Below are 13,099 nucleotides of genomic sequence, written 5' to 3'. Positions count from 1 at the left end.
TTGTTCTTCAATTTTCATTGTCAATTGACAACTGTGGCAAAACAATTGTATCTGTGGTTCAAGGTCTGGGAGAAGCAGGACTAACATTTGTGACACTGTTGTAGGTACCACTTCAGTGGGGCAGAGTACATTTACAGTTTCTGTAAATTGTGCAGAGGACCATGTAAGAACATTTTTCAGGCTTCCATGTCATGTCATTTTTTTTTACTGCCAGAACAATTTAAAAGGTTACTGCCCCCAAATCCCAAAAATTCTAATATTTTTGCCATATTGCCCATACCATACTGAAAAGAAGTCAGGCAAATAGATATTACCATATGAGGGAGGTCAATTCATAGAGCTCCTGGGGGCTCCGGGGTACCAGCTCAATCTGCTCCTGGCAGCTGCCATTTGATGCACCACACAAGAGGAAACGCAGAGTTTCTGCTATGTCTGTTTAGAAAAGATAAACAGATTTCTGCCATTAGCTGCCCTGTTGCATCATCAACACATACTTTCACTAATACTAAAAGTCTGTTGTGACTGAATGAAAGGCACATCAATGGCAGTCAATGAGATGTGAGATGATGTGAGCAGACATGAACTCAGCAAAGATTTGTCTGCTCAAGTTGAAAATGTGTTGAGATGCACTATAGAATGTCTAAGCTATAGCAGTGTTTCCCCTATAAGTGTACAAGCCTAGGGGGCCACCAGGCCAGAATTAGTTTTTCTCCTTTTCTTTTTTTTTTTTTTAAATGGCAAAGAGAACGTCAAATATCCATTGGTTCCCCCTAAATGCATTCTACAGCTGTGCGCAGCCATGAACTGCAGCGACGCACTGTCATGAGTTACTGACTGAGACAACTGTCTGTGGTTAGTTTACGTCTGTAACAGCAGGACAGTCAAGTTATCTAAACTGCAGTTGAGCAGGTGAAGTAAAGACAATGTTGTCGGTAACGTTTGCCTAACAGTAGTCTCGCATTGCCAGACCCATCTCCACAGCGCTGATGGATTCTGCATTTATAGCTGAGCTAGACCAGAGAATATGCTGTTTTACCCTTGTTGTTCTCCATGAAGTTTGCTGGAAGTAATGTATTGTAGCATTTTTTGTGGAGTGAGCACTGCCCCAGACGGATATAAAAATAGCCTTTACTTTAAATTGTTAAGTTGAGAACAGAATTTGGTATCAAATACGCATAACACACCTACAAATATGCATAACAGAAATGACAGGGTGTAATTCGAAGTGTCCTTGAGCAGGACACTGAACCCAGAGTTGCTTCCCGGACGCTGTATGTGGCGGTTCACGGTTCCTGCGCTTAGGATGGGTTAAATGCAGAGATTGAATTTCGCTACATTCTACTGTACAACTGTATGTGACAAATCAAAGTTTCTTCTTATTCATAAGTGAGGGGCAAGGGTGGGACCTGTGTGTGTGTGAGACTCACTCTGTTTCATAAGCTGGACTGCCAGGCAGGGGCAGTTAGAGCACATCAGGGAAAACATGCGCACAACCATGATAAACATCCCCGAGCTGAGAACAGGAGGGGTCACTACCAGCAGCTGCTGAATGTTGGTCAACAGGTCCCGTGACGCCACCTCCTGCAGCAGGTTCTGTTGATTTGAACACACACATGCACATTAGCTGGGGTGTTTGACTGCAAATGGAGGAGAAAATACAGAAATGGCAAACACAAAAAGAACAAAAAGTCTTAAAAACAACTGATACAAACCTCCTCATGTTGAAAGTTGTCTACCAATCTGGCGAAACAGAGGCAAGTGCTTTCGACTGACTTTTTATCCTGAGAGAAGAGATTTTAATTAATATAGCCATTAGTGATTTTTTATAATAGGTTATCCTGAAATAAATGACTAAATACTATTCTAAGCACCAATTTATAGAGGTCATGATACGGTGGATGGATAAAACACTGAAACTCACTCACTAGTGAACTCCGAAAACTACATGGCAAAACTACATTTTGGGTCTACAACAATCTGTTTCAACATGAATAGCCTGCTACAGCCACTAGTGCAAATGTGGCATTAGGAACTCCTCAGACATCTTGTACAAACTGAGCCCAAATAATAATAATAATAATAATAATAATAATAATAATAATACAGACTTTTTATAATTGAACAAGCAACATATACTGTCTACATTTAATGATGTAGTTCCTGTCAACTATATACATTTAAAACATGATTCCTTTTTGAATGATTGACCAACACACCATAAGAGTGGTAAAACTTCTCTAAAAATACTTTATTTCAGTTCAAAACCATGACTTAAGCTATGGTGATAAATTAGAAAAGCACATTTTTCTCTCAGTTTTGGCCCTCAAACTAAAGTAAACCACTGATGTATGATTGTCACCTTTGTTTACATTTCTGTCATTGTTCATAGCACATCACACAAAACAGCTGCATTTTTTACAAGAAATATGCAGAAATATGAGATTTGTACTGTGTAATAAGCTATGCTGAAGGACAAAATATGCACCATTTCACTGTGTGAATTTGTAGAATACAATATGAAAACAGCATGTATTGATGGTCAGCATTTTTCACAACATTTACATATCTATATCTAAATATTCTCTATTTAAATTGCACTTTGCATTTAAATATAAGTCAAGACAAGGTACGCTCCCCAAGCCATGTTCCATCTCCTACTTGACCTAAATGCATTTAAGATGCTGGCCGTTTGTATGCATGTCCGTTTTTTATATACATTTTGCAAGCCAGTATGACTAGTATAATTTTTTTCAATCCAACACAGGCCTTGCACATCATTGATTTGGGAAAATGGAGAAACCCCAACAACGTTTTAAGAAAACAAACTTGTTTTCTTATTTCTAACCATGTGTTTATTTTCTATTTCATTTCTGGAATGTGAAACTTGTTCCAAGAGGAACCCCACTTGAGCCAAACCCCTGCTGTGATGGTGTTGCATTTTATAGTTCATCATTGTCTGACGTGAGAAAAACGCACCTGATGTGTGAGTCTCTGAGTCAACAGTGGCAGAGAATCAGCAACAAAGTGGAACTCATCTGGAGTAATGCTCTGGCAGCAGTTGGCTGCAATGGCCAAGGCATTCCTTTGAGCATTGATGCTAAAGAACTCTAGGTAGAGGAGGCAGTCAGCAAGCCCACCCTGTGACGGATGAAATGATAACATTATTGCGGTGTATAATTGCGGTTAAAAAAGACAGGGCGATTTAAGGGTATGACAAAAAAACACACTTACAGCCTGCAAAATGGCTTTGCTGTGTCGCCTTGACAACATCTCCAGGGCAGTCAGGGCCTGCTCTGCTACGTCAATGAACTGGATCACCTGAAGCTGAACACAAGAAGGTGGAACAAGGCATTAGCATATTAAAAAGCCACCGTTGCGAATTAACAAGTGATTAGGGACAGATAGAGTGCATAGAGTGCATACAGTCTCACCTTCTCCAGGAAGACAGGAATAGCATCGACCACCACAGCAGAGGATCGAGGCAGTGCCTCCATCATATATGTGAGTGCACGAGAGGCATGATTCATCTGTGTGCATGGATCAAAGACATGCAAAAAAGCAGTGGTATTATGAAAAATTAATGACTCAAACAAAAGACAACTATATTTACATAAATACAAGTTCATCATACTCACAATATCAAAGTTATGCTCCATTTGTAACAGTGTAATCTGTAAAAGAAAGTTTAGAGTATAAATATGGAATCAGATAAGTGGTAGTCAAATATCACAGATGACATTTAACAATTTTTTTGTCTCCATTTTCTATGAAAATTGATTCGATTTTTATATTGCACGAAACAATATGTGCAATCCAGCAAAAAGAAGAAAAGAATAAACTAACCAAAGCAGGCACCACACTTTTGACAGGGAATCCTCCAAGTGTTTCCTCATTGCCCATCACCAGCAGCTGGCACATCTCAATCGCAGCTTGGAGCTGCTGAGACTCATCACCTGTGGCCTGCAGGCCCTGTAGTAGCTGCTGAGCCTTGGAGCCTGGATAAAGGGGGGGGGGTGGCGGGCAGAATTTGTCAACTGTTATCTACAGTTTACCAAAACATAAAGAACACTGATGTTAGGGTAAGAAGATTGTACTCACTCGCTCCACTGCCGATAGTCCTGTGAAACAGCTGTGACATGCGGGGTCCCAGGGGCCCAAAAAGATGTGGGGGGAGACCCCTGGCCTCCAGTAGGGCTATAGGGACAAAAACAGTAAGGTTTAGAGAGCAACTACAAAAAAAAGCCATAGCATCAAAACCACCAATATATGTACATAACGGTACATGTATGCTCTAAAATATAATGACAGTCTACAAATGGTGAATCTTGGCAGGGATTAACTGGAAAATCTGAGAGGGGGGGGATTAATATACCTTGAAGCCTTCCCATTTCAGAGTCATCAGACTCGCTCTCTCCAGAGGTGGTCATGCCCACAGCTCCAGCAACCGAGCTTGAAGCTGGACACAAACAATATTAAAATCATAATGAAAATTAAGTTAGATGAGAAATAAGTCTTTCAAGTTGATGGTCTAATTCTTTTTTAATGAGGCCATGAGGAAAAGCTTAAAAACCCCTGTGGGCATGAAGAGATTTGATTTCCACACAAATTTAGTAGAAAAAAAAAAAATATATATATATATATATATATATATATATATATATATATATATATATATATATATATATATATATATAAAAAGGACAGATGCTCTGTCAAAAAAATTAATTAGAAAAGTGGCATCACGGGTACCTGAAGCCCCTTGTGATGCCTCATCAGTGCGAGCGGCTGACGAGTTGGCCCCATCCTGGTTGTTGTCAGAGTCGGCCATTTTCTCCTGTCGGCGAGCGTCAGCTGCCCCGCGCTTGCCCAGGCCTGAGCCCCGCCGACTGTGATACGAGTAAAAACAGATTGACAGTATGAGTGACAGCAGAGTAATCACAAAGTAAAGTGCATTCCGAAAGCTAGTTATCATCCTGTGTTGGCTGTTTTAAAAAGGCTTAAAATTGCTTGTGTGGAGTCGAGTTTTACATAGAAAACAATAGGTGAATTGATTGTCACTGTTACAATACTGTTAATACTTGGTACCCTTAACTAAAACTAATGCAGTCTAATACAACAGCCCTGCAATAAATCCAACATTCATCAAGGTCATAATGTTCTTTTTTTTATTTTTATTTGTGGTCACTTTGGGGCTATAGTTTATGGAGCTGCTTATATTATTATACTGAGAGGGGTTTCTATTATAAAGTCGACCCTCATAAGTGTGCACAAACCATGAAGCTTAAGACTCCCAAAGTTAATGTATTTTTTTTAGGCATCAATGTTTACACTACATTCTACATTAAGTCATCACTGTGATTTGTACCTGGTGCTGGCACAGGAGCCCGTGGTCTTCTGGCGTGTGCTCCGCCGAAAGCTGGGGAGCTCTGCTGGAGGAGACTCGCTGCGCTTCTTAGTGGATTTCCTCAAACCTACGGTGGAAAAAAAAGATGACATATAACCCACCTGTGGACTAAGCACCAACACTGGTATCAATTTCTTTTGACTGGGATAAATTCTTAGAACAATGTAAATCAAAACCGGTGTGATTTGTGGTAATGTATAGGCCAGATAATATGAAACATTTGTCATTTAGCTATATTAACTATTACAGACATTTACAACAACTTTCAGATAATACTTGGGTTAAATGATTAAACACAATAGCATACTTGGCTGTGGTACCACAATAGAAAACATCCCTCCATATCATAATTATTGCACACAGGTCTTTAAAAAAAGAGCAGTCTAATGCTGAGTGTTACTTTTCAATATAGTGAAGGCTCTAGTGTTGCCCGTTTAGAGCCCTGTACCACTGACTAGATGGATATTAATAGTAAGGCAACCCATGGCCCTATGACAGGACAACCTTCATGCTAGATCTGTGACTCATAATTCAGTAGTACAAAAATAACCATTGAGGGGGTAAAGATCGATTGAATTAAAGATATAAGAACTATGGTTTACTTTTTTCTACTTCATTTGACCTTACCTTTGAATTATAATGGGTCAAACAGTAATCCCTCACACACACATGACAAGTTCCCCAGAGATTCCTAATAAAGCTCAAACTATCTAGAGCCACTCAATACAACCAAAGATTTTCCTATTGTTCAGGTGGCAGTAACATTCAACATGATCAAAAAGGCATTGTGCAATGTAAAGCCATACAGAATCACTGGAACATAAGCAAACTGCATTGTTTATGCTTACTCACCATTATAGCTAAAAGTAGCGAAATCTGTGTGTGTTAAAAGATATTAGAGGCTGACAGATGAAGATATGGAGAGAAAGAGAGATGAAGTTCTTTCCTCTTGACAGAAGCAGCTTATGAGTCCTTCCCTGCCCTCAAACATACCCCTGGTCAGCTGGTGGGCCAACAAGCTAAGCCAATTTAGGAGAGGTCTCTCCATTTGGGGCTAGTGCCCAGGGCACAGAGCCCACCTCACTTTCTAGCCGTTCACCTAGCTAGAACAGCCTGACCCCACACTGACATTTTTTTTTGGCATTTTTCTCCTATTCTCATAAGGGATGGGTATTAAACCTCAATACTTCTTAAGGACTGACTAAAGAGTTGCTGTAGCATTGCATATTCCTAATTGTCAGGTACCAACATTTAAATTTTTTTTTTCTGGTCAAATATTGCCTTATTTAGAATAATTTTTATTTTATGTATTTAGTTACTACAGTATTTTAGTTAGAGTTCCTGTATGGCAGTTTGTGTTAAGAAAAAGTTTAACACTGTTGCATTTAATAAGTTTGGCTTATTTTGTCAAATACCATTTTTCAAAGTAAAATGATTATATTGTTTATAATTAACACTTATCCTGTGCGTCGAACTGGCTTTGGTACCAAGCCTCAGCTTTTATACTGCTGCAGTAATTGAACATTTTCTAATAACACCTGCAAAATTCACAAATATTAAAAATGGAATGCAATGCTAATAGGCTTGGGCGCTTGCTTATATTTTCAAATCATCCAATCATGGTTACTCGAAATCGCCGATATGCGATCTGATTATTGAACACATAATTGGACATAACATATTATGAATATGCAGAGCGACCTCCACTTTAATCAATCAAACTGGCAACACCGGCTTGGCTGTCCTGCCTCCTGTTTGGCTGATGAGCAACGGTAAGCGTATTGCTATATTTCCATTTGACAATGCTTCGGTGTTGCTGATAGCGTCTTGCTTCTGTAGCTCAACACTTATACAGTGGGGGAAATAAGTATTTGACCCCTTGCTGATTTTGCAGGTTTGCCCACTTACAAAGAATGCAAAAATCTACAATTTTAATCATATGTACATTCTAACAGTGAAAGACAGAATCCCAAAGAAAATTCCAGAAAATCACATCATATGAATTTATTAAAATTGATAACCATCTGATGAGGAAAAACAAGTATTTGACCCCCTGGACAAACAGCAAGTATTCTGGCTCCTACAAGCCAGTTAGCCTTTCTTTAAGACACAGCCCCAATCCAAACCAATTATCTAATCAAATACACCTGCCTCACCTCGTTAATAAAAGACACCTGTCAACACCCAAACAACCAGCATCCAACATCACCACCATGGGCAAGACCAAAGAGCTTTCTACGGAAATCAGTGACAAGATTGTTGATCTGCACAAGGCTGGGATGGGCTACAAGAGAATCGGAAAGCAACTTGGAGAGAAAAGATCAACTGTTGGTGCAGTTATCAGGAAATGGAAGAAGCACCACACCACCGCCAACCTCCCTCGGTCTGGGCCTCCACACAAGATCTTGCCTCGTTGTCCCTGATCATGCGAACGGTGGGGAATCATCCCAAAACCACAAGGGGGGAACTGATGAATCAACTGAAGGCAGCTGGGACCACAGTTACAAAAGAAACGGTTGGTAACACACTACGCCGTCATGGATTGAAATCCTGCAGCGCATGCAAGGTCCCCCTGCTCAAGAAGAAACATGTACAGGCCGGCATGAAGTTCGCCATTCACCACCTGGACAGAAGAGGCCTGGAAGAAGGTGATGTGGTCAGATGAGACCAAAATAGAACTTTTTGGCCTCAACTCAACTCGCTTTGGAGGGCAAAGAACACCGAGTACAACCCAAAGAACACCATCCCCACCGTCAAGCATGGTGGTGGCAACATCATGCTTTGGGGGTGCTTTTCAAAGGGGACGGGACAACTCCATCGTATTGAGGGGAGGATGGGCGGGGCCATGTATCATGGAATTCTGGACCGACATCTCCTTCCCTCAGTGAGAGAGCTGAAGATGGGTCGAGGATGGGTGTTTCAGCACGACAACGACCCTAAGCACACCGCCAAAGCAACAAAAGAGTGGCTGAAGAAGAAGCACATCAAGGTTCTGGAGTGGCCTGCCAGTCTCCAGACCTGAATCCATTGAAAATCTTTGGAGGGAGCTTAAAATTGAGTTGCCAGGCGACAACCTCGAACCTGAATGATTTGGAGGCTGTCTGCAGGGAGGAGGGGCCAACATCCCTGCCGAAATGTGCACAAACCTTGTCACCAACTATAAAAACCGTTTGACATCTGTGCTGGCCAATAATGGCTTTTCTACAAAATATTAACATGCTGTTTGTCCAGGGGGTCAAATACTTGTTTTTCCTCATCAGATGGTTATCAATTTTAATAAATTCATATGATGTGATTTTCTGGAATTTTCTTTGGGATTCTGTCTTTCACTGTTAGAATGTACATATGATTAAAATTGTAGATTTTTGCATTCTTTGTAAGTGGGCAAACCTGCAAAATCAGCAAGGGGTCAAATACTTATTTCCCCCACTGTATTCTTCAACGGCTAATTATCCACTTTACATTTAAAGTAACACTAGTTCAATCAATCACTCAGAGCTCTCTCCTTTCAGCAACTTTCTCGCCAATATCACAGTTTTCCCACACGCTATTAGCTCAGTTAGCTACTTTGGTGAGCGATGGCGTCTCTCTTTCACTCTCCTGCTCTCCGTCGATCGGCATGTCAAATGTTTAGCTATTCCTCTGCCTCCTATAGTGGTAATTGTATATGTAATAACTGTAGTTTATTTGCCGTGTTGGAGGAGAGGCTCCGCATCAGGGAAACTCGATCGTTAACGTTAGCTGCTGTAACTTAAAGAGTTCTGCACTCAGAGTATTCATCCATGCCATCTTGTTTGATCAAGTCACAATCATTTATAAATACCAACATAAAGACTATTTTACTAAAAAGTCTCTCAATTTGAATCTGTCCTATCCTATACCTGACAACTGAGCAACTAGCAGTATTTATGTTTTTAGCTATTCTTCAGTTTCAGTCTACTGGTACTTAACTCTGAAATCTGAGCCAGTTCACCAGCTCAGTAAAGCCCACACTCGCCACACGTGAACTACATATGCTAGTCAAGACACACACACACACACACACACACACACACACACACACACACACACACACACACACACACACACACACACACACACACACACACACACACACACACACACACACACACACACACACACACACACACACACACACACACACACACACAATATTGAATGCAGTGTGTCACCAACTGTATTTATACATGACGCTACACACAGAGGTCTGGATAAAAGGCTTTAGCTGTGTCTGAAATCATGCCCCATTTACATTATATATGGTGACCTATATTTGCAGCCCGCCAAACTGACTGTGTAGATGTATCCACTTATATTGCCCTCAAATATTCCTAAATGGAACTTAAAAAAAGGTAGTGCCCATGCCATGTACACTACTTTCTGCTAACAGTCCCAGAAGGCAATGCATCACAATTATACAATTATACTATAGATGCGAAAAATACTGCTGTGCTAGTTTTATCAGAAGTTAAGCATTTATCTGTATGGCTTTCCTCTGTGGTGAGTATGTGCTGTAATGTGTCTCAACTGGGCAGTAGTTAAATATATTTGCTCCCAGCGGTTAAGAGTGAGGTTTTGTAACTGATCCTGTGACGCTGTACAGGCCCGGTGACATTTAATCCCAGAGGTGTAACCTCCATCGAAGCACACGGAAATAATGTGTTGACCCTCCACAAGCAAATTACAAAATAAAACAAACCCCTGCAGATACTTCCCTCCCCATACACCATAAAAGAGAGATCTTCTCAGATCGGGGATAAAAATGAGCGTATTTATTATAACCGAAAGGTTACCCTACATCGATAATGTGACTCACTTGCTAGTTTAGCTTGTAATCCTGATGGCCCAGGTTTGGAGGTCTCAGTTTTGGAGGATCCGGGCAAGGAAAGTTTGGGTTTTGGCAGGTTGACTTTGGGGTTGAAGCGTGCTGCCCACTCAAACTTTGAAGAGCTGGCTGTTTTGGCCTGCTCCTTGTCACGCGTACTACGGCGGGGGGAAGGGCTTGAGGCTGAGCGAGAGCGTCGTGCCTTGGTCTGATCTTTTCCCTGTTTAACTCGGGCGCCCTGCGTGGTGGCGCTGTTGGTGCCTGTGGTGGAGGAAGAAGAAGAGGTGGAGGCAGAGGAAGAGGAGGAGTCCGTCACGTTGCTACACCCAGCTTTGGCTGAGGCGGCCGATTTAGACGCCAGCTTGGTGGGTTTTGCAGTTCTGCCCTCGGTACGATTGGGGAGGGACCCAGCGGTGCTGCTTAGACCGGGGAGGGAGTCCGCTTTCTTCCGTTTCGGAATTGGTGAGGCCCCAGCGGCCCCGCTCTTCTTGCTCTGGCCTCGACCTGACGATGCAGGCGGTTCTGAAGCAAGTGATCTCTTCTTGGACTTAGCTGGGCCTTTCTTGGTCTCTGAGGTATTGTCTCTGGGTGGTGGGAGCGATTTGGGCTTCTTGGCAGGGGTCGGTCCGAAGGTACTAATTTGGTCAGGTGCTTCGCTTCGCTTCAGCCCTCGGGTGCCTTCACTCTTTGACTGGTGGCCTGGTCGCTCTTGTTCAGATGTCCCTGCAGCTTCTGGCTCGTCTTGCAACACAAATGAAGCCACGGACAGAGTAAGACCGCTTCTGCTAAGGAGCAAGAGGGACAACAAAACACCATCTTATAAAACACCTCAAACCATGAAAAGTGATGAATTACAATGCCACATTCATTGTCGTCATTCAGATTTAGAAGTGAACAATACTGTATGTTCTTCTTCATTGTAGATTTTACTTAGTATGACCCTAGATACACACACGCACAATAAGCACCAAGTAGAGAGGAGGGGTACCTTCTTGAGCTGTGCCCTCTGGACTGACCAGTGGCTGAGCTGGCTGTGGCTTTGGAAGCCTTAGAATTAGGTCTTCTACTTTCAGGTGGGGAATTTGCTTTATGTTTGACTTGCTCTGACTGCAACCTGTAAGGTTAGAAATTAAAGAGCAAGTGATAGTGTGGGTTTCTGTAATTAAGCCAAATAAAAATAAAAGAGACTTGATCAATCCCCAAATCATTTTGGCAGATTGCATCTGCATGTCCTCTGATAATTAACGCCTCGGGAGTAGCAAGAAAAACAGCTAAAACAGAGTTAATCAGCATTTGACTATGATCAAAAGAACACAAGATAAGCTTCCCCTTTGATTAAAGAGGCCAATATAATGTTGTATTAAGTTAAAAATCCAATTAACTACAGAAAAACACCACCCATATACCAATATCCCTCTACTAAAAACACCCCTTATTTTTTAAACCCCAACTAATGTTCCCCACAAACCACGATAAGTGCCTCTGACTTTGGATTGAGATTTTAATTAAACCTGGACACTAAGTGTGCAGGTAGACTTACCTTCCTGCGACTGTGTGGTCTTGTGGCTGGGCCGCAGCAGTGTTCCTCTGTGAACGGCGCAGTGACCCCCCTGGATTGGAATTAGGCCGGTTGGACATTGGCACCTCTCTCCTGAAGGGACATACCCTTTCTAGACACTACCATTCACTGCAATAATAGAGAGAGAAACCACATAAGAATACTGACAAAATGCAATGCCTTATATCTACGCTTTCCAACAACCACTGGGTTGTCCGTGGTTTAACATGAGTTGATGTGCTGTAGGTGACAGCTGATGGAGCATTTGCACCATCAAGCTCAACTCTCTAGCCCATTTGAGATGATCAGGGGAACGACTGTCTGTTCAATTATACTAAGATTGTTCATCACAAGATACCAACTCCCACAAGTAAACAACTGACAAATTCTATTACTGACACGACCTATCATGTAGGGGCAAAAGCAGGCTGCCTGAAAGCTCATGAGCAAGGAACCAGACAATTCCCAGTTGACAATAAAAACTGTAGGCTTAGAATTTTATAAACTATATGTACAGTAGATGTCATTAAAAATATTTCATCAAGTCAGTAGTATGCTTCCTTAAAAAAAAAAAAAATAGCAAGATCCACACTGCTCAGTTTATGTTCCCAGCACCATCTCACGTTTGCCTGTGTGCAACAAAATGTATGTAAACTTAAGTAAACCACTAACAGTAAAACCACTACATGACCTTTAAACAAACTCTTATTGTATGTATTAAATCATAATATAATGGTTTGACAGACAACACTTCATACAAAAGTTTAATAGTTTCATATCATGAGTACATTTTGGCCTATAGTGCAAAGCTATCACAAATTATCCTCTTAACCCCAAGTGTACTTTACTTGATATGGAATAAGATAGTCCATTGAAAGGAGGAACAACTGGTATGAATTCATCCAATAATAATCATCAAAATATTACTTTACATTATCAATACAACAACTTAAGTTGTGTTTCTTTAAAATTGCCATAACATTTAGAAACCTGACCAACACAGCTTGTTGTTGGGGTAGGTTGTAGTAATCATTTTAGTCAGGATGTGAAAGAAAATGTATTTTACATATGAAATATAATTTATATGTAATGCTCATTAATCAATGGCATGTGGGTACTGATAACAGAAATGATTGATATATTACACACACACACACACACACACACACACACACACTTTATCAAGACTACTAAATCACAACCTAAATACTTTTTTGCAATCTAGAAAATAAACATTACCAACTAACCCATATAATTAGGGTTTAAATCATTATATCATTGATAATAAAAA

At 41.0% G+C, this 13,099-nt stretch overlaps 1 protein-coding gene across 8 annotated transcripts in view; it reads right to left on the bottom strand.

The window, feature by feature from the left end:
* trip12 (thyroid hormone receptor interactor 12) overlaps positions 1-13,099 on the bottom strand; it is a 32,651-nt gene that overhangs the window by 17,429 nt on the left and 2,123 nt on the right. For 4 of the 8 annotated variants that reach the window (XM_028573033.1, XM_028573035.1, XM_028573036.1 and 1 more), the window contains exons 2-16: positions 11,791-11,937; positions 11,239-11,364; positions 10,242-11,035; positions 5,366-5,471; positions 4,750-4,886; positions 4,373-4,456; positions 4,099-4,194; positions 3,844-3,995; positions 3,636-3,671; positions 3,432-3,527; positions 3,232-3,324; positions 2,977-3,138; positions 1,713-1,781; positions 1,428-1,593; positions 315-432 (exon numbers count right to left, since the gene is read on the bottom strand). In XM_028573033.1, the coding sequence (XP_028428834.1) occupies positions 315-432; positions 1,428-1,593; positions 1,713-1,781; positions 2,977-3,138; positions 3,232-3,324; positions 3,432-3,527; positions 3,636-3,671; positions 3,844-3,995; positions 4,099-4,194; positions 4,373-4,456; positions 4,750-4,886; positions 5,366-5,471; positions 10,242-11,035; positions 11,239-11,364; positions 11,791-11,888 (2,333 nt within the window). In that variant the 5' untranslated portion in view covers positions 11,889-11,937. Of the gene's footprint in view, positions 1-314; positions 433-1,427; positions 1,594-1,712; positions 1,782-2,976; positions 3,139-3,231; positions 3,325-3,431; positions 3,528-3,635; positions 3,672-3,843; positions 3,996-4,098; positions 4,195-4,372; positions 4,457-4,749; positions 4,887-5,365; positions 5,472-6,256; positions 6,362-10,241; positions 11,036-11,238; positions 11,365-11,790; positions 11,938-13,099 lie in introns of those variants that run through there. The other 4 variants (XM_028573037.1, XM_028573038.1, XM_028573039.1 and 1 more) reach the window with 4 other exon arrangements.

The sequence above is a fragment of the Perca flavescens genome, chromosome 3, assembly GCF_004354835.1.
Source record: "Perca flavescens isolate YP-PL-M2 chromosome 3, PFLA_1.0, whole genome shotgun sequence".
NCBI lineage: Eukaryota > Metazoa > Chordata > Actinopteri > Perciformes > Percidae > Perca > Perca flavescens.
Note: the sequence above shows the minus strand (reverse complement) of the source record. Positions and strands in the feature narration are given on the sequence as shown.